At 38.0% G+C, this 27,679-nt stretch overlaps 1 protein-coding gene across 1 annotated transcript in view; it reads right to left on the minus strand.

Moving 5' to 3' along the window:
- DIAPH2 (diaphanous related formin 2) overlaps nucleotides 1-27,679 on the minus strand; it is an 873,453-nt gene that overhangs the window by 454,649 nt on the left and 391,125 nt on the right. Inside the window, exons 21-22 of the mRNA XM_069065282.1 lie at nucleotides 25,086-25,187; nucleotides 11,176-11,415 (exon numbers count right to left, since the gene is read on the minus strand). Coding sequence (XP_068921383.1) covers nucleotides 11,176-11,415; nucleotides 25,086-25,187 — 342 coding nt within the window. The remainder of the gene's footprint in view (nucleotides 1-11,175; nucleotides 11,416-25,085; nucleotides 25,188-27,679) is intronic.

The raw sequence follows: 27,679 nt of genomic DNA on the forward strand, positions 1-27,679 counted from the left end.
CTGTCTCTCTCTCTCTCTCTCTCTCTCTCTCTCTCTCTCTCTCTCTCTCTGTCTCTCTCTCTCCTCCCAAAACTAAACTGAAAATCCCCCCACTGGTTCAGCACTACAAAAGTGACACATTCTGGTTACAGTCCAGAAAATTATGCAGTGGTTCACAATGATAATGAGAATCCATTAACTGCAATACAATAAAATACAATGGACTTAAAATAAAGGTCAAGAATCAAATAATCTGAACAAAGCCACCTCTTTCAACACAAAGATGGACATTCTATCCTTGAGTCAGCCTGTGGTGCTTAGTTATTTCAAAGGTACAGAACAGTGAAGCCCAGACCAGCTCTTAAATTACTGGGTGTTTGTGTCTGGTGGTCATGAATTATGAAGAGAAGAAACCATGTGTCATTATAGTATACAATATATGACATTTCTTTTTTAAATACAATGTGACTTGAATAAGTTCCTATCCATCTTTTCCTGGCATTGGTACTGCTGTGAAGAGACTGAAATGGATGGTGGAGCACAAAACTAGGTATGTGACTAGCTAAGAACTTCCCAGCCTTGTGACAATGGGATAGGAATTTAATCTGAGCCTTCATTTCCCTCATCTGTAAATTGTGAATAATAATGATTCCTGCCCTGTTACCATCACTGAGATGGAGAAAGCATCAAATAACATAACAAGGGTTTAAAAATAGTAGACTAAAAAATTCAAGTCTGGATGAAGAGAATGGAGACAAAGATGGGGATGTTTAGCTTGGAAAAAAGACATCAAAATATGATCATTTTCTTCAAGTATCTGAAGGGCATTCAGTGGAAGAGGAACAGCTTCAACATGGCTTCCGAAGACAGAGGGAGGAGCAAGGACGGAAGGGGCAAGCAGACAGATTTGGGCTTGATGTAATGAGAAAGTGGCTAAGAAACAAAGCTATGGAAAAGCGGTTGGAGCAGCACCATGGTGAGCTCTATCCTCTCACAGGGGCCACTCATCAGCTGCATTTTAGAGAGGATTTAGAGGTTCAGGGCAAGAGGGGATGGGATGGTCTCAAACCTCCCTTCTATCTCTAAAATTCCAAGATCCTATGAATCTCTGCTTGATAAAATTTCCCATGTTTAATATAATATTGTCTCTATCTTCCTAAGTTATATGTATCTTTTTTCTAAGACAGCCAAGGCAGACAGGTACTTTCCTCAAACTCAACTATACTCAAGGCATATGGTGGGTAGGGCTGGAAAGAGGGAGGCCAAACCATGGGTAAAGGAAGTTCGCTGCATCAGAGCACCAGGAAATTATGCCAATTTAAGACAACAGTAACTGACAAGTCTGAAAAGTATTTAAACTCACTGAAAGAATCTTTCAATAATAATTGGACACCACAAGATTGACCACCAAATATTTTTATGGCTAATACTGAAGCGATGAAAAGGTAAAAAAATATCAAAGTGATGAAAGATGTTCTGGTAGCAGACAGGTTTCCATTTTAATTATATTTAATGTTTTGAGCAAAATTGGCCCCAAAGGTCTAAGGAAAAGTAAAAAAAAAATCTTTACATTACTGTTAAAGCATAATAGGAAACGTCACGTTTCTGAATCGGGGAAGAAAATATTTTTTACCCTTCCACATGGCACAGTGGACAGAGAGGTGGCCTTAGAACCAGGGAAGACCAGCAGATTAGTCATACCACAGACACTAACACATCACTGTGACCCAAGGTAAGTAGCTTTACCCCTCAATGACTGAGACAACTTCATAAGAACACACTGCAAATAGATAATTTTGATTACATTAAATTTAAAAGTTTTTGCACAAACAAAAGCAACGCAGGCAAGATTAGAAGGAAAACAAAAGATGGGGGAAATTTTTATAGCGAGGGTTTCTGATAATGGACTCGTTTCTAAAATATATAGAGAACTGACTCAAATCTATAAGAATACAAGTAATTTCTCAATTGATAAATTGGTAAATGGTCAAAGGATACAAATAGGTAATTTTCAAATGAATAAATTAAAGCTATCTATAATCATATGGAAAAATGCTATAAACCAATACTGATTAGAAAAATACAAATTAAAACAACTCTGAGGTACCACTTCACATCTATCATGTTGGCTAATATGAAAAAAGAAGAAAATGATACATTGGAGAAGATGTGGGAAAACTGGAACACATGCATTTTTTGAGGAGTTGTGAACTGATCCAACCATTCTGGAGAGCAATTTGGAACTATGCCCAAAGGGCAACCAAACTGTGCTCAGCCTTTGATCCAGCAATACCACTACTAGGTCTGTACCCCAAAAAGATCAAAGAAAAAGGGAAAAGGACCCACATGTACAGAAATATTTATAGCAACTCTTTTTATGGTGACAAAGAATTAGAAATTGAGGGGATGCCCAAAAATTTGGGAATTGTTGAACAAGTATATGAATGTAATGGAATACTACTATGCTGTGAGAAATGATGAACAGGTGAACTTCAGAAAAACCTGGAAAGACTTACATGAACTGATGCCTAGTGAAGTGAGCGGAACCAGAAAATCATTGCACACAGCAACAGCAACATTGTGCAAGGGTCAATTTTGAGAGACTTAGCTCTTCTCAGCAATATAATTTTCCAAGACAATTCCAAAAGACTCATGATGGAAAATTCTTTCCATATTCAGAGAAAGAACAATGGAGACTGAATGCAGATTGAAGCATGCTATTTTTATTTTTTTTTGTTTTTTTCTTTCTCATGGTTTTTCCCTTTTGTTTCTTATACTTCTTTCACAACATGACTAATGTGGAAATATGTTTAACATGCTTGTCATGTATAATCTATATCAGATTTCTTACTGTGTTGAGGAAGGGGGAGAGAGAGGAGGGAGGAGAAAAACTGGGAATTCAAAATCTTACAAAAATGAATGTTGAAAATTATTTTTATACGTAATTGGAAAAATAAAACACTATAATGTGATTTTTAAAAGGACTATCATAAATATCAACTAGTATTATTATTATCATTTTTAAAAGAATATAAATTGCAAAAAGGCTGTAACTTATGTAGGTAGGAGTTCCTTCATCTGGGAGATCCCTGTATCAGTGATACCTCAGCTCTAGTCTCAATCTCTAGATTTAAATTACCAGAACTATAAGCTACCAAAACTGAGCACACAAAACAATGCTACTAAAACAGCAAAACCTATGGCAAGATTCTCCTTTGATGCTGGGACGTCAATGCCTCTGAACCATAGGCATTTTCCACAATAACTCCTCCACTCCTGGGCTTTAAACTGTTATCAATGAATCAGCAAGGATGCGTCAAGCACCCACTATGTGTCAGACATTGTGCTAGGTTCTGTGGAAAGAAAGGCAGAAATGAGAAATTCCTTGGGCTCAAGAACCTTCCATTCTCCTGGGGATATATGAGTAAACAAATGCTAAATATACTCAAAATAAACACCCAGAAATGGGAGTGGGGCAGAGGGGGCACAGTACTAAAAATTGGGAGGAGTGGAGAAACATCTCCTACGATAGAGCACTTGAGACAGGACTTGAGAAGAGCTAAGGCGAGAGACCCCCACAAAGACACAGAGATGGGGGGAGTGACATGTCACATATGGGGAACAGCTAGTAATAACCAGTTAACATCAATATGCCAGGCGCTGTGCTAAATGCTTTACAAATTTTATCTTATTTGATTCTTACAACAACACTATGAGTTAGGTGCTATTATTATCCCCATTTTACAGATAAGGAAACTGAGTAACTTGCCTAGGATCATACAGATAGGAAGCGACTGAGGCCACATTTGAGGTCTTCCTAATTCCAGTCCCAACACTATGTACTGTAGCACATGAATGCCTCCAATGATAGCTATTATTGATAGCAATAGCTAGGATTTATATGGTACGCTAAGATTTCAAAACTGATTTATACATTATTTCACTGGATTCTCACAATAATCCCATTAAGGAAGTACTATTACTATTCATATTTTACAGACAAGGAAACTGAGGCTGTGAGAGGTCAAGTGGTTTGTCCAGGGAGTAAGGTGGAAAATATTTGACAACAGACTGTCCAAAGCACCACATACTTTTAAGCTGAATTTGCATTCTTAACATTTTCTCCATCACTATTTAAGCCTAGTCCTAGACAATGAACAAAACAATAAACCAAGCCCAAGTTCATAGCATGTGCCCATTTCCAAGGTATAAATACACTACAAACTGAAAACTGGCTCTCAGGAGCCAAATGGTATGCTTGGCTAGCTCACCCTTGCCAGGGGCCCACAGCTAAGGAACACATGAGGTAGGATCAAACTCAAGTCTTCTTAACTACTAATCTAGAGCCCTATTCACTGTACTACCCAGCTGCCACAACTGGGGGATTCTGATTCCTTTCAACTGAATAAGAATTTATTGTACCAGGTGCTGTGCTACATAAAAAATAAAACTGTTCTTGCCCTCAAGGACCCTGCAATCTACTGCATGTAAAGTGTCCAACACGATCCAGGGACATTGCCAAACTTTGCCATATATTTGGTAGGCTCAACAGTGTATGCCTTAGGTCCTTCATAATTAGGAGTACACTGAAACAGTCTATGGCTTCTTGCTGAAAGCAGCAAATTGTGTTCTTAACATCACTGAAAATGGAAATTAGCATTAGAACAACTTAGGTGGGAAAAAATGGTGTCATTTATTTTTAGCATAATCAGTGGCTTAGGAGGGACAGTTTTCCCCCTTTCTAAAGAAATAGTTGAGAAAGAACACTAGCCAATTATTCTCTGAAACTTTAGCTTAAAGTTTTCAGCAACCACAGCTAATCATGCTTTAGTATCTGGCTAATTCAGTTCAGAACAATTTACATAACGGTGTTCTCTTTATGGAGTCCAGTTAACATCTCTGCCATCTGACACAGTTACAATGAAACAACAGCCTGAATTTTGTCTTTGCAATTCTATGTTTGGAAATAGCAGACATGCAGACATATTTCTTTTTCCTAATAACAAGTAGTTCCCTAGAAGGCATTTCCTAAAAGTAAAAAAAAAAAAACACTGGATATGAGTGAGTTTGTATTGTGAGTTTGTGTATTTGTGTGTGTGAGTTTGTATAGGAGTGTGTGTGTGACACAGTGTGTGTGTGTATGTGACAGTATGTGTGTGAGAGTGTATATATGTATATGTGTATGTGTGTGTGTGTGTGTGTGTATGAGTGGGGAAGGAAGGAAGAAAGGAGTTTAAAAATCTTTAGGTCTCTCTTTTAAAAACAGCTATTACTACGTGATACTATTTCCCGGCAGATTATTTGTTATTTTATTGGAAGATGGCAAAAATCTTTGTGCTGAATCCTTTGAGCATACCTCTAGTGATACATGTCAGATCAGTGCTATGTGGAAGAACTTTCATTTGACAGGTAGATGACAGGAAGAAGGCAATCTCCCAAACAGAGGCTGGAAGTATAAAATTCTTCTGTAAGATTAATGTTCTCTTTTGTTTCAATGTATAAATAACTTACTCATTCCTGTTTCAAAGAAACCTATTTATATCCATAAATAGTGTGAACATAAATATGTGACAATAAGGATATAAAATGTGCTATATAATGATGCGTTCTTCAAAGTATGCTAATTCAATTAAAGGAAACATGGGTATGGATAAGATTTAAGAATATTTACCCTAAAATGTGGTACATTAAATGAATGGAACACAACTTGTTAGAATAAATGATGAACATGAAGAATACAGAGAAGAAGGGTAAGCTTAAGAGGGTCACACCTAAGATTATGAACTGAACCAACATGAAATAAACAGAATCAGGAAGACAGTCTATTCAAGAGCTACAACATGGAAACCCCTCAATATTCGGTAATTATAATGATCGAGCTTGGTTCTGAAAATGAGGAATGAAGACATAAGCCTCTCTTCGTTGGCAAAGTGGAAGAGGGCCTCCGAGCATGGAACACAGCCTATACTGTCAGACTCAGCTGCTGTTTGCAGATGGGATGAACTGTGAGCTCTCATGTTTTCTTGGGCTCTCTCTCTCTCTCCCCCTAATTCTTTTAAAAAAATTTACTGATACATTTTATTTTTACATTACCTACATATCTGCTGTATCCCTGTCCCTTTCTCCTCTAAGAGACATATCCTTTAGCAAAAGATTTTTCCCCCCAAAGATAAAGAGAAAATAATTCAATAGAAATAGTCAATACATCAAAAAAATTTAAATTGCTCTCTCTCTCTCTCTCTCTCTCTCTCTCTCTCTCTCTCTCTCTCTCCGTCCCTTCCTTTACCTCTTTCCCTCCCTCTCTCTCTTACAAGAAATAGTTCAGGAGAAAGAAGGTATTTGAAAATGAACGTGCTATATAAACAGATCACAGTTTTTAAAAAATTAAAAATATGGATGTGGATAATATTTAGTTTCAATATATTTTATGGTTTTCATTTTTTTAATATCATTGAGACACAAAGCCAGAAAGATCCCTAGATGCCAGAGTTAGAGATAGAAGGCACCTTTGAGGCAGTCTCCTAGAAGCCCCTCATTTGCTGATTAAGAAACTTAATCACACCCAAATGTGTCCAACAGCTTGTCTGAGATCACACCAGTGGGCATTTTCAGACACCAGTTCTGAAACGGTTCCTCTGTCTGGTACCATTTTCAATGGACCACACTGCCTAGGTTCACTGTCCTCCTCAGCCACACACTAGCAAATCATGTCAGTCCCTTGGGCTCAAAATTGCAGAGAAGAATCACAGGATTACAAAATCCAAGCATTAGAAGGTACCTGAACAGTCATCCTGCCCAACTCATACACAAACCAAACCCCACTAAATTATGCCCATCAGAAAGAAGGTCATTCACAGACCTTGCAGCTTTTAAGGTAGCTCATTCCACAGATGGGCAGCTCTCACTGTTAGGAAGTTTTCAATTAACAGCTGCCCAACAGTTGTAGATTTGTATTTGTAAAGTGAATCTCCTCACCTAAATCATAGGTCTGTACCAAAAAGAAAAAAAAATCAATTACTGAATCTTTTTCATGACCAAAAGGGACTTCAATGGCGGGGATTTCAAAAGGGTCAGAGAAAACATAGGTAGGATGATCCCATAGACTAAAATGCTTCAAGGGAAGTCAGCTAGGAGGGATGGGAAATGCTCAAGAATGAAATTCTGAAGACATAAAGAGAAACAATTCCAAAGAGAAGGAAAAATGAGATTTGTCTGAAGAGACTGATGTCTAGGCATAAGAAACTCACAAGCCAAATTAGATTTTAAAAAGAAATGTGCAGAAGATGGAAGCAAAGCTAAGTAACAGAAGATGAATATAAGACCAAGGCAGAGTACTCTGAAAGAGCGTCAGGAACGCTAAAGCTCAGAATGAGCTAAGGTTGTTGAGAGAAGCTAAGGATAACAAAAAGCAAGGATTATTTTGCTTTGGGATTTTGTAGTGATATTTGCAGTAAAAGTAACATACCAAGAAAGGGTAGGCTCTTTACCTGGGATAGATGGTACAATGATAACTAACAAAAGAGATAAAGCAAAGATGGCCGCTCAGCTGGCCAAAGAGATTCACCTTTCCACTGGAAATTGTCAAAAACAAAGCTATTAACAGAGAGATGAGGTCATAGTTAAAGAGCCCTATGGAATTCACATCACCTGGCCCTGATGAACCCCTTCCTCAAGCCCTGAAAGGCCTGGCAGATGGAATCGCTGAGTAACTGTCAACAATCCTGGAAAGATCATAGAAAACAGGAGGGCTACCACACAATCAAAGGGCAAATGAAGTTCCAACTTCCAAAAAAGGGAAGAGAACAGAGTATAAATTATGAGTCAGTGAGTGTGTCTTTGATTCTGGGGAAAATTCTAGAAGGAACTGTTAAAGAGATGGGATGTGAACATGTAGAATCAGAAGAAGTGGGTACAAAAAAGTGCATGGCTTCATGAAGAATACACCAGGTGACACATTTTCTTTTTGTGAGAGGATTGCTAATGAGTAGAGGAAGGGGACACTGGGGAGACAGTTTACTCAGATTTACAGGAAACTTTTTTTTTGCTTTTTGGAGGGCAATTGGGGTTAATAACTTGCCCAAGGTCACACTGCTAGTTTTTTTGTGTGGGTGTTAAGTGTCTGAGGACTTTTTTAAAGTATCTCATACCATCTTGTGGAAAAGATGGAGAAAAAGAGAGCAGATTTTTGGTTCTCAAATTTTTCCACAGTGGTAGAATTCTTCCATTAAAAACAAGCAAACAAACAATCCTTAGGAAGAGCTCTTACAGTAAAATCTTCTTAAATGATATGTTAACAAATAACATCGGGTTCATTTTTTTAAAAAGCACATTTGAGGTGTTTCAGGGTTCGCTGCTAATACAATTCCTAATGGAGTCAGAACCTGTTGAATGGCCAGGCTCAAAGAAGCCTTGTTACTGTTAACAAATCTTGTCAATAAGTCTCTCCATGTCAATGTGGTAAGGAACCTTTAGCGGAGAGTCTCGGGGATCTGGGAGTGGTTCTGTGCTATTTAAAGGCTCCTCAACTTTAAAGACAATCCAAATTGAGATATATATCTAACACAGTGAACAATGAAGCAAGGATCCCAAAGGATCCAAAGGCCAGCCAAAAGCATTGGCTGAATCAAATATGATGAAATTCAACAGGGACAAATGGAAAGTCTTGTGCTTTGGTAAAAAAAAAATGAACTTCTTTAGTCAAAGATGTGAGAGGCATGGTGTAATGGGAATGGGAATTTGAAGATCTTCCCTGCCCCTTAATAGACCTGGGGGGAGTTTGAAGACCTCCCCTGCTGTGAAAGTAAACTCTGCCCCCAATAGGCTGAATGTAGTCACATGGAGCCTGTGATGGAGGGAATTTGCTGAAGGGAAGCAGAGCCCACAGGAATCTAGTCAGAGCTAGCCAGATGGTGGGAGGAGAGGACGCTCATTAAGGAGATAGAGAGATTCATGAGTAAATATTGATCTTGTATTCATTTGTGGGAAGGCTGAAGGATGGTGTGCCTCTCAGTGTTATTATGGCTTCTGAATATCTTTGGTACTATGATGGAATCAGCTTATTGGTTTTGGGATTTGGTTTCCTGGTGTCTAAATAAATGCTTCAGTTCTATCCTCTATCTGGAGAGTTTGGTATATTTTGCAATCAAACATCATGCGATACTTATAGTCATGGTCTTTATCGTGAATTTAAATAAAAATTAAATTCCAACAATAGGGAGAGGATTATTCCAGTGTGATTTGCCCTGATCAGACCTAATCTGTGTCCAGTTTTAAGCACAACAGACGTTAAGGACATCGATAAACTAGAATGGGGTTAGAATGGTGAAGGGCCTTGGGGTCACTGCATGTGAGGAGCAGCTAAAGGAATTGAGCATGGTTAGCCTGAAGACAAGTAAACCCAAGGGTGACAAGATTGGTATCTTCAAGTATTTAAGGGGCTATTCTGTGGAAAAAGGGATGAAATTTGTTCCATTTGGCAGAAACCAGAAGCAATAGATAGAAAGTGCAAAGAGGCTAGTTTAGATTTGATATCCTAACAATTTGAGCTGTCACAAAGGAAGTGTGGGCAGATCTCCTTGGAGATCTTCAAGAAAAGGAGATTCCCTTTATGTAGAGATTGGATTAGATGGCTACTGGGATTAGGATTTTTACCTAGGCTCCTGTCATTTGCGAGATGCTTTCCTTAAAACAATCCTAGGGGATACTAGGGCAATACAAGTATAATCTACAAAGGATGGTCCTAGCTCAAAGAGGTTGGGAGACCCGCCCATGGTCACATGGTGAGAGTAGAAGAGCTTAGGGCCTCTCACCCCAACTCCAACGTTTATGTTCTTTAATAAATGGTCATCTAGGCTGAGAAGTTAGGAAGACCTAGATTCCTGCCCCTCCTCTAAGTCAGAGTGATGGGCTGGGTGTCACTTAAGCAAGTGGGCAAGTCACTTAAGCTCTCAGTGTTCTAAAGTGAAGGTTATTGATTGCAGACTAGCTGACAATCTGTTATCAGTTCAGGTTCCTTACTGAGAATGCTTTACACAGATGTGATCACAGGTTCAGGACAAAAACAACAAATATCAAGACCTACAGATAATACTTGACTTCATTTATCACAGGAATAATAAATTCATCTTACCTTTCTTACAAGATTTGGAATTCTTCAAATACAATAACTAAAAACTCACATGCTATAATATCAGATGTGAGAGGAAAAAAACAAACCCCAAACCACCCACGATAGGGAATTGTTATGTGTCCAAGGGGGCCTGCTTCTTTTCAGATCTGTGATTCTTCTCAAGCTGCTTTTCAATCTGATGCCTGCAGAGTATGTCTAGTTAGCCCTCTCCATAGGAGATAGATCTCATCTAAGAAAAGGCACATAGGACCATCTGAGGAATGCACATTCACTTCCTATAATGGCTACAGATTTCAGTCCTTAAAGCACAGCAATATCAAAGCTGTCATAAAGTCCTAATGTAACATGCTCAATATACTGCAGATTTCCAACTTTCAATTAATGCAACAGAGCCCTGGAACTGGAAAATGTGGAAAAGAGAAATGAACCAAATCACTGAAAAACTATCAATGCAGAAGTACACGTGTGCTAAGTGCCAAAGTATTACTTTTTATTTAGGGGTGGTAAGACGGATCATTTTTAATTCAGTGATAAAGAAACGAGCTGTGAGATTGTGCTGAGGAACATAAAGGTTGCATGCCCAGTCCCAGCATTCCAGCGGTACTAGTGCAGCTTCTGTACATGGAAAAAGCTCCTTAAGCCATGCCTAATTCACATGCATGTCTGGGCATACAAAGGCTTAAGTATTCAACATCCTCATCTCATCCGTTTTCCATTTATTTAATAATCTTTTATTTTGTCTTAGTCGGAATAAAATGAGAGCTTAAAGAGTGATTCATATTCATTATGACTCGTGTGAAGGCTGGATTTTCGGGTTCCTAAATCACATTTAAAATTGCACTCTAAGAAAGGAAAATACGAGGGCCCCTGAATTCTAGGTTTTGAGGGTCACGTTGTGAAAGGAGCACAAAAGCACTTTCTGCTTGTTTCCCTAACTCAGTCTTTCCTTTGGTGTTTCTGTGTGTTTTTGTTTTTAACAATGTAAATCAGTAATTCAAGGAGTCACAATCGTCCTCACAGGCAAAAAGCGGGAGCTTTTCTGAGAATGTGATTCAATTTCCACCTACCTTACAGAGAAAGTTGATGTTGAAACCTAGAGACTGGGCATTTCGGGAGCCTGAGTTCATGTAGTTGCCAACCAAGAGTACCAGCTCTAAAAGGCGATTAAAGCTTTCACTTTTTTTCATTTCTTCACAGGCCAGGGTTACTGCCATGATGCCCGGCTTGATGTTGTTTACATGTTCTTCAAACGTGAGCTTGAAAAGGATGCTATGGAGACGAGGTCTTAACATTTTCACTGAACTCATCTGCAAGACAAAGGGATTCTCTGTAAGAATGCACGTTAAAAAAAGAAAGTTTCCTTTAGAGTTCCCTCTGGCAAGAAAGAAGCTCATGCAGAGCTCGGGATTATAACAACTCCATAAACTAGACCTCCTAGAAGGGTCTTTTTAACCTTATGTTTTTCCTTAGATATCCAGTTGGGAAGACTGTAGCAGAAGTTTCTCTGAAAACAGTGCACTCTTCACCTTGGACAAGCAAGCGTAATCAAAGTTACCACCTTCTTTAGAGAATCAGTCAGCTTCAACAGGTACGTTTATGTATGCTGACCACAGTGTTAATGGCCTCCTCAAACGCATATACTTTCAAGGGCCTTCTTCAAGATGATTTAGGAAAATCTGTTGCAGGATATTGAGAGGAATGAATGGGTCAAATGCAAAGAAATGAGAGACAATGACAAACAACACTGGTGAGCCCTGATTTCCTAAGAAATTACCTATTGACAAGCTCTTTAAAATTCTGAGACTGGCTGTGATTGAGCAATTAATACATTTTTCAAAAGTATGAAGCGCTCGTTAGATTTCTATTCATAATATATATATATAATATATACATATAAAATATTCATGCTCTCTATAAAGAATTTCAAATACTTGGCAGGATATGGATGCTAAATGTGTCATAGTAGGATCACAGGAACTTACTTTCAAGTACACATTTCAAAGATCTTATATTGGTTTTGTCCAAAGCAGTTCATCTTGCTTTTAATTACTTGTTTCAGAGCCTGAGTGCACATTAGACATTCCCTTTGGAACAGTTGCCACAATTCTGAATGCTTTTTGAATCTTTCATAACCTAGGAATCAAAAAAAACCCTGGCCTTCACATAACAATTTTAGGCTAGCAATGAGTGACTGGGCTAGGAGGGAAGCAGATTCTTAAACCAAAAGGAAAAAAGTATTCTAATTGCTCATCACATAGGTATTCATCCACATTCCTTGTCTTAAGCACAGTGCAAGCCATATAGTATATACTCAGCAAATATTATCCTGATGTTTAAAAAGGAAATAGGAAATTCCACTAAAATAGTAATAATAATAAAAATAGTTATTAGCATTTCTATAGATCTTTAGGGAGTCCATATATGCATACACACATACAGACAGACAGACAGACAGACATATATTTTATCTTTACAACAACCCTATGAGTTAGGAACTATTATTATTCCTATTTTACAGAAGAAGAAACCGAGGCAGAGAGAGGTTAAGCAAATTACCCAGGATCCGAAGTTGGGTCTTCCAGACTCCAAGGTCAAAGTGCTATCCAGTTTACCACTCAGCTGCCTCCACAGGGAAGACCATAGCACACTGAACTAAAGCCTAATTCCATCTGTCTTTGCCCATAAGAAAAGCATAATCCAACCTTTGTCAGAGGCTCTTGCAATTTGATCTATCAGAGGGGAAAATCATAACCAAATCTGATCTTGAAATAGAAACCTCTCAACCTGACGCACTTTATTCTGCTCTATGCTTTGGTTCTTTAACATCTCTCCTGTGTGGAGGGTGTCATACTTCTGAAAGACTATCCTTTCCAAATAGGGGATCTGCAGAATAATTCTAAAGATAGAAGATTATGTGAAGTCTTTCAGTAGAGGGAGTCTCATCCTGGCCCTAGAGATTTTAGCACATGACCTAGTTATGTCTGTCTATAGTAGATTCTGGACAAGAACTTATAGACCATCATTTTTTGGGTTATGTGTCAAATAAAGGCTTTCAAATTTTGATGCCACTTCTTTCCCATTCCCTTTATGTGGAGAATTACAGCCCATTTTGCAATATTCTACCTCATTAATGGAGCAGGAATTCTGCACAATTAATTAATATATTATTTTTGGATTCTTTCAAGGAAATAAAAGCAATAGGTCTTCAAGGTCTGTATGTCTAGGTAATCAATTAACATTTGTCCAAACAAGTAGTATATATAGATTATGATCTACCAATTTATATTCCTAATGCATCCTTTGAAATTTAAAGTTCAAAACAACACTCATGGAAACATCTTCTCCACCCTTGCCAATGGATGAATTATTTGGCCTCTGCTTTAAAAAAAAAAAAAAAGCTGTTGTAACATTCTCAGGATCAGAGAGCTAGCAAGTATGGGAGACTGAATTTGAATTCACATCTTCATGACTTGAAATCCAGTGTTCTTCTCCACTATACTACCTAGCTGTATGAAAATAAGCTGCTTTATTTTTTGTAAGGCATTTTACATGTAAGATCATTTGAAAATTATAACAGTCCTAGGAGGCAGTTATTATTATTCCTATTTTATAGATGAGGAAACTAAGGCTCATAGAGGTTAAGTGACTTAACCAACATCACTCAGCTAGTAACTAGGGTGGGTGGAGGGGGAAGGAAGCACTACATGGGCAGATCAGGAGAAGCTGAGCCCTGAAGGCACTAAGATTCCATGAGGGTGAAGTGAGGCATAGTCTGAAGCACAGAGGGAAAAATGGAGAACATCAAACAGGCAAGTCTGTCTGGAACATCAAGCGCCTAAGGAGGAGTGAGGTGGAATCTGCCTGGAAAGATCACTTGGAGCCCCTCTCTAAAGGGCTAGAACTGCCAACCCGAGGAGTTTGTATGAAATCCTACAGACTAGAGAGAGCTGAGGGCTCCATTCTAGCAGGAAACTGACATAACAGGCAACAACATTTCCTGTTTAAGACAAGTCTTTGATTCCATTCAATTAAACAAGTTTACTGTGGTGCCAGGCAGTGTGCTAGGCTAACTAACATATACAAATGATGCGTCCCCAGCCAGGCAGAGAATTATTAAAAGGCACCTGAGTACACCTAAGTGACAGAAGTAAATAGAACAAGAACTATGTTGAAATATGCTTGTTTTCAGTTGTCATCCCTTGCAGCACTGGAGATGAGTGGCATTCTTTGTTTTATTATTCATTCCTTGAAGTGCTGGGGGACATTGACCATGGTGCTGTATTATGGCAGGGATTTATTTGTGTTATGAGGTACTTGTCTATCAAAACCACATCAAGGGGCTCTCATTTCTTGTGCTGATTTACAGGGAGAGCAGCTACAAGTGGCTTATTTCCCCACAGAGTTAGACGTACTTTGGTTTATAATCATACACTTCACTATCTATGCAGCTGGTGAACACCGCTCTGCAATCCAAACATCACATTCATTTGCAGAAAAAGGGAACATTAAAGAACATACCAATTTGTGTCCATGCTCACGTAGGTACACAGAGACTGATTCCTAGAACCCAGGAATCCCTAGAACCATTGTGCTACATGTAGAAAGACAGCACATCATTAGCCTGTAATCTTTCCTAAGGTCATCCATTTGAAGCTGCAAGGGCCCTCAGATGACATTTAGGCTGACCGACCCTCTTATTTTACAGATGAGGGAACCAAAGCAGAGAGGTTAAGTGATTTTCCAGTAGTCACAGAGTTGGTAAGTGGTAGCAATGGGATTTGAAACTAAGTCTTCTGATTCTAAATCCAGTGCTCTTTCTTATGTGGATGTATATGTGTGTATATTCTTGTCAAAAACTAATGAGCTATTAAAATGAATATAGATCAAATTTCCATGCTAAAACTCAAAAATATGAACAATTTTCATTTTGATTTAAAATGGGCAAATATAATTGTTTACCAAAAATAGAATAATACATGTGTACATGTACTTTATGTCATTTCCAAATGTGTGCATTTATTTGTGACTAGAGATGTTAGGTATCAGTTATTCCGACTTCTTCATTTTACAGAAGAGGAAACTGAGACATAGAGATTAAGTGACTCCCAACGTCAAACAAATGGGATTTGAACATAGGCCCTTTATCTCCAAATCCAGTTCTCTTTCAAGTGAACCCAACCACCCACTTAGAAGGATCTGCTGTCTTTACTGCTGACTCATAATGGATGTCTGCTTCTCTTTGATACTGTTTACCACATGTTTCATCGTGAAATATAGAACTCTCTAGATTTCCCTGTACTCTTTATATTTGTCATTTTTATGGTACCATAATAATATATTATAACAACCTACAATAATTTATTCAGTCATTGTCCAATACTTGGAAACAAATTATTTCCAATTGTTAGCTAGCAGAAATCGAAGAGCAATAAATACTTCTGTATAGAGAGCCCCCACCCTTTCCTTTCTTGTAGTATATCCAGAACAAGAATTAGCAAACTGTGGACTCTAGACCTATGCGGTATAACAATGATGACAAGAGAGCCTTGAATCCACATGTGCACCAAGTATTGCCATTCTAAATTTCATTTAGATCCCCTAAATATGCAGTATGAATGAGTATAACAAATAAAGGATATATAACCTTTGCACACAAAATCTGCAAATAATCACTACATTTTCCAAGTTTGGATGCTGTGATTAATGAAATATAAAATAAGTTAAAAACATTACTGGAAAAAAGTGGGAAAGAACGAGGCCTGGCAGTACCAGATCTTAATTCTTGTCCCAAAGCTATAATGATGAAAACAATTTGATCTGGGTAAAAGAAGTAGTTGATCCGGAGAACAAATTAGGTACACAGTATACAGAAGCAGATGAAAACAGTAATCTACTGTTTGATAAACACAAAGTTCCTTGTTATTGGGGCATGAACTCATAATTGTTGGAAAACTAACAGGAAGTTCAGAAGAAATTAGGTTTATATGAAGATTTCACAATGTATACCAAGATAAACTACAGATAAGTATAAGACTTAAACATAAAAGTTATAGACATAAGTAGTGAGAGGAATAAGGAAGAAATTACCTGTCAAATCTAGGGTTAAGGGAAGAACTCATGACCAAGAAAGAGACATAAAGGATCAGAAAAGGTATAATGGAAACTTTTGATTACATCAAATTGAAATTTGCTTGGCACGAACAAAACCAATGCAGGTAATGTTAGAAGAGAAGGAGGAAAATGGGGGGGGGGGAATGCTGGAAGTATGTCTGATAAAGGATTCATTTCTAAGATACATAGGGGAATAGGTCAATTTTATAAGAGCTATTCCCCAGTTGACAAATGGCCAGAGTATATAAATAGGTAGTTTTCAGAAGGAAAAAATCAAAACTATTAATAGTCATATGAAAAGATTATCTAAATTCATAATAATTAGGGAAATGAAAATTAAAAAATGATTGAGGTTCTACTGCCACACTCCTTGAATTGGCAAAATTAACAAAAAAGGAAAATGCTGGAGGAGCTATGGAAAAATAGGTACTATTGGTGGAGATGTGAACTGGTTCAGTCATTCTGGAAAGTAATTTGGAAATATTCCCCAAAGTTCCTAAAATGTGCATACCTTTTGACCCAGTGATAGTCCAAAGAGATAAAAAAAGAGGGACAAGGATCCATTATGTACAAAATATTTATTCTTTGTGTTACCAGAGATTTGGAAACTGAGAGGGTTTCTACGGAAAGGGGGAACAATTCATGGCATATTAATGTGATATAATATTATGCCACCTTAGTACACATCTTTAATAAGAAGCTAATTAAGTCTACTACAGACTTATTGTAAATGGGAAGCTTAACAGTGCGGACTTATAAGCTATAGTAGTAGAAACAGCCACCCACAATATTATCCTCGGAACCCTGAGTGTATTCTACCTTCTGGGACTGCCATTAATGAGAGGGAATACAATTTGAGAGAAGACTCTTGAGAGTTATTACACTTCTAACCATGAATAACTGAGTATAATCCTACAAGAGGAAAAAAAGGAACTTTAATAACATAGATTACTTTCAATCAAAACTGAACAGAAACAAAAAAAAATTGAAAACACAGGAGTTAAGAAAAATATAAAAAGGTAACTAGATTTGAGGAAATGAGAACCAAGATATTATCTGTGTGGGTCTGAATTAACCAAGGATTTTCTGCATCTATTCTTAAAGCCTTTGATTAATTGATTCAACAGAGGGGTTTCGGCCTTGCTCACACTCACTTCATCCTTAGAACTGACTCAATAGAGAGATTCTCACCTAAATAAAGATATTGGGATTAATGGGGAGGGGGGGGAGGTTATGATTCAGGCATCAATCCTTCCTTACATCTACAAAAGAAATACAAAATAATTGAGGACGGCCCCTAACAACTAGATGGAACCAAAAAAATTCTATTCCCTCCTGGGAGATAATACTTGAGCTGAACCTGAGAAAAGAACTGGGTGTTCCCAGAACTAGAGGTGATTCCATGCATATGGAATGGTAGCCTGCTATGATACTGAACTGTATAGATATCACGTTCCTGAACGATACTTACCATAAAGTCCTCTGAGGTAGGGACTCTATTGTTTTTTTATCTTTAAAGCCTCAGTGCCAAGGACAGGGACTTGTACAACACAGGTACTTAATAAAAGTTTGTCAATGTATTAAAACAGTCCTTGGATGTAGCAATACAGAGGCCTGTACTAGGGCATCTGCACTAAAAATAGAAAGGATTGCAGGTCTGTGAAAGGTATTGTGAAGATAGAATCAACAAGATTTGAAAATGCTGTGAATGTGGGTGGTGAGGGAGAAGGAGGCAAAGATAACAGCCAGGGTGACTAAGTTAATGGCAGTGCCACTGACAGAAATAGGCACATGAATTAGGAGGAAAAAATAACAGGAACAAGAACATGAAAGGCTGCATGGCAAAATTAAAATATACAGAAGACTTTATGTAACCAAATTGCCCCTCCAAAAATCATCAAGCCAAGTGATGTTTTTTCCAGAGAAAGTTAAGGTATCTCTCAAGATGAACATATAGCACACATACACAGGAGAAGTAAAAGAAATGGATACATTAAAGGTATTACATTAGAAAATACAGAATACTTGGAATAATAAGAAAGAAAGACAAAACACATTATTTCATCAGTGAGTAAGCAAATGTGAAAAATACTACGCTGCTGACACCCCAGAGAAGTCAGTATTTTGTATGAAAGCAAATGATCTGTTCAAGTCAACAAGTCTTTCTTTAGTAGCTAGGGTATGTGGAGCACTATGCCAGACACTGAGAGCCACACAATGTTTTGCTAGCATATAGCTAACTTTCTGTCCTCAAAGATCTTATGACCTAGTAGGATCTAGCCTTGTGGATGCAGTTAAAAAAGTAATGGGGTGGGGTTTTTTTGCCTTTTTTGGAGGGCAATTGGGGTTAAGTAAATTGCCCAAGGTTACATGGCTATTTTTGTGTGTGTGGGTGTTAAGTGTCTGAGGCCAGAACCGAACTCCGGTCCTCCTGACTCCAGGGCCTTCACTTTACTCACTGTGCCACCTAGCCACACCAAAAAAGTAATCCTTTTTACCTGATTATGCCATCTTTAAGAGAAAGCTTTCACCTCAGTTCATCTTTATTAAATAAAGTAGAGAGCACAGCAACTTTGCTTGGGAATGGTGTTCCCAAATGTCACTGGAAAAGCAGTGGCCTTCCTGTCCCAGGCATTTTAAAACACAAAGAAAAAAATTCCCATGGTCCAGCAGCAGGAAGTAGTAAGCCAGGCCTCCCATTGTAAAGGTTTTCATGTGCTCAACTCTCCATATCTTCTTATCAGATTATACTTTCACAATGCTTTTAATTGAAAAAATATGGGTAATTTTGAAGTCAGAAAAACAAAATAACGATTACTAAAACAACTAATTATTGCCTTCCTTTTGTCAGAAGATGTGTTAGTTTAATACACACACAGTATGGGTCTGTAGTCCCAGCTAGAGATACACAACATTCCACACTCCTGCTGGGGATTCTAATAGGCTTTCCTGAGAAGGTTTGTGGATTTTTCTTAAAGCCAAGGAAATGTGTGTAATTAGGAGGATGTCCTAAACTTGATTCTGAAAGGGAAAGGCTAGGAAGCAAGCCACTGGCAGGCTGTTTGGCCAGGTCTCCCTAAGGAAACCAGTACTAACCCACTCGAGAAGGAAGCCAGGATATCAGGCATGCCAGGATTTTCATCAGGTTTCTAGGGAAACTTGCAAGAGTTTAAATCTTCTTCCCAGCATGAGTCTAAGACAGTAGTTCTCCAGCTTTTTGCCCCCTTTACATTCTTAAAAACTGAAGCCTTCCCCAGAGCTTTTGTTCATGTGGGTTGTAATCTATCAATATTTACAGAATTAGAAATTTAAACATCTCAGAATTATTATGAAAAAAAACTTTGACTTTTCAGTCTCCCTGAAAGGGTGTCAGTGACCCCAGGAGTCCCCAGATAATGAATGGTTGAAGAACCACTGACCCAAGGTTATGCTGACAACTCCAATACCACTAAAAATATTAGCCTCACCAATCCCATAGGGACATGCCTCCAAGAGGCTGCCACAAGTAGAAATTATACTGATTGTGATTTTCACTTTAAATGAAGAAGAAACTTCAAAGCATCCAAATGTTTGATTGAACATATAATTGTGCTAAAGCTATGAAAATGTATGTGGTATGCCAATTTTCATTCAGAAATAGGCCAGATATCAAGTTGGATGTTTCAGTAAGTAACCCAATTACAATATATTTCTTTGCTTGGTGTATTTTAAATATCTAACTGACCTTTATTAAAATTGACAGGCATACTGATTACATAATTAAGGTAAATTATTAAAACACCAATGTGGTGATGCTAAAAAATCTACTTTTCTTCAACTCAATTTCTAACTTCTCATTTTCTCTTATACTTGCGTCTGAAACATAGTTTTACTAATAACACAAGTCAGATTGCCCTTAGATAACTTTTCCTACAATAAAGACAGTTGCTAATCCAATTAGGTGATAAAATTTTCTTTAAAAAATCATGCTGAATCCTAGGTAAAAGTAAAATTCAATTATGTTTTTATGCTAAAAGATAATATAATCTACTGGACATCTTCTTCAGTAAGGTTAGTACACTAGCAGCTGAGGACACTGTAGGAAGGCACTTAATAAAGCCTCTCATAATATTCTTGTAGAAAAGATGAAGAAGGGGCGGAGTGAAGATGGCAGAGTAGAAGCACAACTTCCGCGTGGCTCCGGCTTCCACCTCCCCAAATCAATGTAAGAAGGGGACTCTGAATAAACTTTGGAGCCGCAGAACCCACAAAAAGACACAGAGAAGCTAAGCTCCCACTGAGGACAGCCCGGCAAGCGGGCAGGAATCGGCCAGCACAGCGCTCTGGGAGCCGAGCACAGCCCCACGCCAAGGCTTTAGCCCCAGGGCAGGCCTGACCAGCCGCTTGTAGGAGGGACTCCAGATCAGCAGCAGCTGTGGCCATTTCCAGATTTATCAACACATATTGCAAAGGACAAAGTGAAAGGTCAGTGCAGTCTGGACTTGGGGACCAAGTAAATGGGAGTGCGTGGCTTTTGCCCCCAGGGGCGAGAAGCCACTGAGACGCCCAGCACAGCCAGCACCATGTGACAGCTTCAGCTCCTGGCCTGCAGAGTGTAGGGGGACCAAGCAAATTGCTCTCGCATTAACCTGATTGGATCTAGATTGCAGTCTAGGGTGGAGGTCAATTACAAGCAGCCAAGGAAGAAACAATTTGAATATTGTGCAAACACAATCAGGATAACCCAGGATCTGGCAGCTTCTACACTGAGGGATCGAAGGGCTTGGAATATGATATTCCGGAGGTCGAAGCAGCTGGGATTAAAACAAAAAGTCACCTACCCAGCAAAATGGAGTATCATGTTTCAGGGGAAAATATGGTCATTCAGTGGAATAGAGGACTTTCAAGCATTCTCGCTGAAAAAACCAGAGTTGAATAGAAAATTTGACATTCAGATACAAGAAACAAGAGAAGCGTGAGAAGGTAAACAGGGAAAAGAAATCATAAGGAACTTATCAAAGTCCAACTATTTACATTCCTACATGGAAAAACAATCATTGTAACTGATGAAACTTTTGTCAGTATGAAAACAGTTGAAGGAAATAGAAATATATATGTCTATATATTAGGGTATATGGGCATATGAATACATATGTGAATGTGTGTATATATGTTTACAGGTATACATAGATGGAGGGCATAGGACCAATTTAACAAGAAGGGATGATGCTTAAAAGGTGAAATTAAGAGGGGAGAGAGGAATATAATGAGAGGAGATGGGGAGAGACAGAATGGGGTAAACTATCTCATAAAGAAGAGGCAAGGGAAAAAGGTTACAATGGAGGGGAAGAATAGAAAGGCAAAAGGAAATGGTTCAACCTTATTCTCATTGAATTTGGCTCGGGGAGGGAATGAAATACACACTAAATAGGGTATGTCACCCTACAGGAGAGTAGGGGGGAAGGGGATGAGAGGGGGGATGATGGAAGGGAAAGAAGCCTGGCGGGGAGGGAAATTGGAAGCATCCACTTTTGAAAAGGGATGGTATCAAAGTAGAGAATAGAACAAGTGGGAGGTGGAATAGGAGGGAGGGAAATATAGTCAGTCTTTTACAATATATCTATTATATTATTGTTTTGCATTAGCCACACATATACAACATATATTGAACTGCTTATCTTCCCAGTAAGGGTGGGTGTCAAGGGAGGAAGAGAATGAATCTGGAATTCAAAGTTTTAAAATCAAATGTTTAAACATACACACACACACACACATATACATATATATATATATATATATATATATACCATTATTAATTCTATTTTACATGTAATTGGGAAATAAGATATACAGGCACTGGGGCATAGAGATCCACTGGAAAAGTCGAAAGGGGCATGGGAGAAAATATGGGAGAGAGCAGATTGGAGGAGGGAATATCCTGTGGGACTGCTATTTTGGGGTGGTGGGTAGGGGAAAAACAGGGAGAAATTTTACAACTCAAAATCTGGCGGAAATGAATGATGTAAATCAGAAGTTAATAAAGCATTACAAAAATGAAAAAAATAGAAAAAAAAGAACTGGAGAAGGAAATAGCAATGGAATTGCCAAGAAAACCCCAAATGCAGTCATGAAGAGATGGACACAACTGAAAAATGACAGAACAACAACTACAAAATAATATTACAAAGGGGAAATTATCTTATTCCAAATTTAAAAGGCAAAACTTTACACAGGAGGCATTTATTTTGGAAGAGAGGAAAATAGAAGCCACACTGGATTCTGAATACCAATAAAATCAAAAAAAATATTAAAAAAAAAGATGAAGAAATTTGTGCTGATTGACAGCACATTTGGATCAGTTTAGAACTACCTGAAAGAAGAAACTGAAAGAGTATGAAGAGATGAATGCCACCTATTGAGGTCTGCAGAGGAAGACTACGGGATGTTATCCCCCACAGTTTCCTGTTATATATTTTTCAATTATTTCTAAAAGTGTGTGTGTGTGTGTGTGTGTGTGTGTGTGTGTGTGTGTAGTCATTAAATTCAGAGACTACACAAAGCTAAGAATGATAGCCAATATATCAGATGAACAAATCAAGATGCAAAAAGATCTTGGAATCTAGGAATGCTGGACTAAAACAAAAAAAGCCCCCAAATGAACACCTTTTCACCCAGTGATGCTTCCTGAATCCTCTCCTAAGCATGTTCCTTTACAAATCCAAGTTGGCCCATCATTAGGAAAACAGTTCTCTGTTATATTCCACCCCCTCCCAGTCCAGCTGGGTTGGACTTGGTAGAGATTACATTCCCCTGGCATAATCTCAAGGTCATAATGAGGCACCTGAAGAAGATGTCAATTGGAGTTAAGTATGACATTTCTCATGATCTACTAACAAAGCTGAAATGTAGGGACACGATTAATGTGTTAGTTATTTCCTTCCCAAATGTTATATTTCACTAACTTCACTTTGGGTATTTCAGATAGTGGTGTTTTAAATTACTCACTTCCTACAAACACTGCTTTATAATGTCTTTGATTTTCCAACAAGTGGGTGTGTAATGATGGTGGGCAGTGAAAAAAATGGCCAAGTTACTATTCATGCACTGAAAGGCAAAGAATTATTTATGGTTATGAATATAAACAAGAAAATTGCTCAGTTTTATACTTTGCTTTTAGTTCCAAAGCTCTATTGTTATTTTATATCTTATTTTATTTCTTCACTGATACCAAAGAAATTCTTCCTGAATGAATTCTTTAGAAAATTAATACATTTTCCCAAGATCAACTACACTCATGAAAAAAAAAAGTCTTCCAAGTACCTGAATGGTGTCTTGGCTGAAAACACATGACTGTCACTCACAGATGAGTATTCCAGTGGTACTATGAGCTAGGAAGTCTTTGATCTTTGGCATATAACATCAGTTCAAGTGTTTCTATTTATCACCTAATTAATTTGTTTGACTTTTTCCTCGATTCTAAAACTCAAATTAAACTCAAATTTAACTAAGACTTTTTCCCTGGGGCACCGGGATTGTTTATGATGCTCTAAGTTAAATACTTTTGGTATAATAATGAGTATAATAACAAAAGCTTTGAGGTGTGCAAAATGCTTTACAAATATTATCATCTTTAATTCCTACAACTTTGGAAGGTATGTATTAATATTATTTCCATTTTACAGATGGGAAAACTGAGGCAAACAGAGAATAAGTGGCTTGCCCAGGTTCATGCAGCTAGTAGGTATCTAAGGCTAGCTATGAACTTAATTCTTCCTGACTCCAGACTCATCACTCTATCCACTGTGCCACCTGGTATTATACAATCCTATTACACTTATTTAAGTTTGCAAACGTATTCAAATACCAGAGTGCATAACAAATAGTTTTCACATTTTCAAAAACAAGGGTTGTGTCATAATCTGCTTTGCAATTATCCTCTCAAACTTTCATCTAAAACTGGATTTTGGAAACATAAAATCCTAAATCAGAGGGCCCTCCTTTGAGGAAAAGGATCAATCTAGAATCATCTGAGTCCAAGCACAGCACAAAAGATGTCAATTGCTTGGTTCTAAGATAGACTACCAAAGTCTTGACATGGAACACATCTCATCACGTGCCCTGAGGACCTTTAAAGAAAGTGATTCAGCTTCTGGGTTGCTTAAAGACTGGGATAAGGAATAATTTAAAAGTGAATGTGTCCTATGATGATCAATTGTGAATGACTTCGCTCTTCCAGCAATACAATGATAGGAGACAGTTCTGAAGGACTTATGATAAAAATGCTCTCCATTTCCAGAGAAAGAGCCTTTGGAGTCTGAATGCAGATCTAGATATACCTTTTTTTTAAACTTTCTTTATTTTTCTTGGTGTCTTTTGCCTGGGTTTTCTTTCACAACATGATGAATATGGAAATATGTTTTGCATGGCTTCACATGCATAACCTCTATCAAACTGCTTGCCTTCTCACTGAAGGCAGAGGAAAGTAAGGGAGGGACAGAAAGAATTTGGAATTCAAAAAAAAGTGAAAAAAGTGTTTTTAAATGTAATTGGGGAAAATAACTATTAATTTTTTTTTAAATGCACGTGCTGACAGTGCAGTGGATAGAGCGCCGGGCCTGGAGTTCTAATCTGAGCTCAGACCTTGACTAGCTGTGTCACTTAACTGTGTCTCAGTTTCCTCCTCTGTCAAATGAGCTGGAAAAGGAAATGGCAAACCACTCCAGTATCTTTGCCAAATTGGGTCACAAAGAGCTGGACTCAGCTAAAACAACTGAACAACAGTAAGAGAAATTGCAAAGATCAATCAACAAGTGGAACACTTTTTTTGTCAGTGTCTGTAGCATACGACAACTCGGAGCTGACAGTGTGGGTCCCTCCACTAACGTACCACAACTCCAAATTGTTCAGGCTCACAGAGGTCATCGTATTCATTCTTTAGTTGGGCTAAGGCACTAAGTTCATTCTGCTCAGGAAGATGCTTTACCAGGTTCTGAAAGAAAGTAAGAAGCATACACAAACGTATTGTTAGACAGGTTTTAATGTCTATATGTAACAACAAATATTTCAGAAGAGGGGCTCTTTGAAGACAAAGTCTTCACAATGGCTCTTTGCTAACATAAACAAGGTATGTGTACTCTTCCCCACTGGAAGGGTCAGTGAACCCAAAGGGCCCCACACTGGAGTCATAAGCATTTCTACAATGTTATCAAGGGTTTTCCATCTATTAGTTCATCAGAGTTTTGTCACAAGCCCCTGAGGCAAGCACTGCTGGAGTTATTATTCTCATTTTACTGATGAGGAAATGGAGGCCAATGCATGGTCACTTATCAGAAGAGGGTACATATGCTGCTCTTCTTGGCTTGGGATCTGGCACTAGAGCCATAACAACATGTTCCCATTCAAGATGGTCATGACAAGGGTCAGTTGTTTATGTCCAACTCTTGGCTGCTGTACACAACCACCCTTAACATTTCAGTGATCAGACAGGGCACAGAGGCCAAGGGATCATGCAGCAATCTCGCTTGTTCTATCTCATCTTTCTTTTTTTAGCCAACAGTTGGAACACGTTGATAGTATGAGCTCAGTGACCAATGCTATGGCAGTTTCTCTGTAAAAGAATGCATTTGCTCATGGAATGGTTTATTCTGAAACTCCCATATTTTAAGTTATTGGGGTTTCAGAATAAACCAGTGACTGAGGTTGGTGGACTCCAATTCAACACTAAATTCACTGTGCCTGTGCCGTGCTCATATCACACTAATTTATAGTATAAAGATGTAAATAATATTCCAAAACTAAATGAGTTGCTGGGCCTTTATTATGTAGTCAAATATTTCCATCTTCACTTTTAATGGAAAAAGTTTTGTAAACTAAAGCAAACATATATAGGCATGTCTCTTTGTATGTGTATGGATATATCTAAAAGAAAGAAAGAGAATTGGCTTGTAGCCTCATGCAAATTCATACTTCAAAAACTACCTACACTTCATAAAATTTTATAAAAACTCATATCAGATAAACTGTACTTGGCCTAAATGGAAATTCCCCATTATCAAAAATGGCACTATTTATGCACACAATGCATCACTATGTTTAATGGGGAATTAAGCAAAAATGACAACATCTGCTGCATACTCATGTTTGGTGCCTGGGAGAATAAAAATTGATTAATTCATTTGAACAGCTCCAGCTAATCCTAGACTTTGAGACAGACCTAATTGTTGTCATGTTGGCCTTCAACCAACATGTGAGGAAACTCTATAGAATTTCAATAGGTTAGGAACATGATATTACAATGTAAGACAGACATGTACACAAAGCTTAGGATAGGCACAAACACCACTCCTAACAAATAACATCCAAGGAAAGGATGGACCAGAGTTTTCTATTATCACATCCTTTGGTTTCTTTTTCTCTTCATTCTTTCCCTTTCCCCCTACATTTTTCTTTCCCTTGGGGCTAAAAGATACTGCTGGCCTGTGACTTAGGAAATATATGGACACATATATAACTGTAAAAATCATCTGAGCACTGGAAATAATTTGCATTATTCAAATATAGGACTTTTTAATGTAAGGAAAAGAGTAGATTAAGAGTTATATGTTCAGAAAAAGATAAGTGAAGATTAAAAATTTATTTCTTTTTGTCCAGAGAATGGGGAAAGGAAATAAGAAAAAGAAGCTCATCTTCTCAAAATCAAAGTATTTGTTGATGCATGAAAATTATTCATTTTTTGTTTGCTTGTTGTTAATGGGATTTTGTGAAGTATTCCATTAAGGAAAACAAAGACTGATTCTGATAACTTGAGTGATTTTCACTACAGTGAAAACTAAATTAAAAAGATTAGGGATAATGTTATTAAAATTAGGAAAAACAATTAGGGATATATCAAACTCTCTCTCTCTCTCTCTCTCTCTCTCTCTCTCTCTCTTTCTCTCAATGATAAGTTTTAACTACTAAAACAAAGATTATGGAATGGATAAAGCCCCAAGGGGAAATGACCCTGTGCTCTAGTCACCGCAGCACCTAACTGTTTACATATTTTCACACTCATACATAAGGGACAGCAATTCCAAGACATGTTGACATAAAAGTAAACACCTACTTGGAAGCAAAACTATCTGGGATGCAGAGTGGGATACACAGAGGAAGGATTGTCAGTCTTGTCACTAAACAGGTCTCTTGGCATAGAGACCTTTCTTTCTGTTACTGTTACTCCATGCAATAGGTACTCTGCTCATCCTTTCAAAATCCCCTTCCTAAAGGGTCACTGCAAGCAAGCCCTAACACCTTCTTCCTTTGTTCTTGGCAGCTCTGCAAAGGTGAACCCATTCATGGAGTTTGGATCTCTTCTCATTTGACACACCTCTTTCCCTTACAACACAAATACTGTACAACTATTAATGCCCAGTAAGGTCAGAGTATAAACAAGTCTCCAGATGAAATAACTTCTCTTGAATTTGTAGTGGATTAACGTTTCTA

Source organism: Petaurus breviceps, unplaced genomic scaffold (assembly GCF_028583685.1).
Source record: "Petaurus breviceps papuanus isolate PSGF00001 unplaced genomic scaffold, PetGlider_PUasm1.0 90681, whole genome shotgun sequence".
NCBI classification, from domain to species: Eukaryota; Metazoa; Chordata; class Mammalia; order Diprotodontia; family Petauridae; genus Petaurus; species Petaurus breviceps.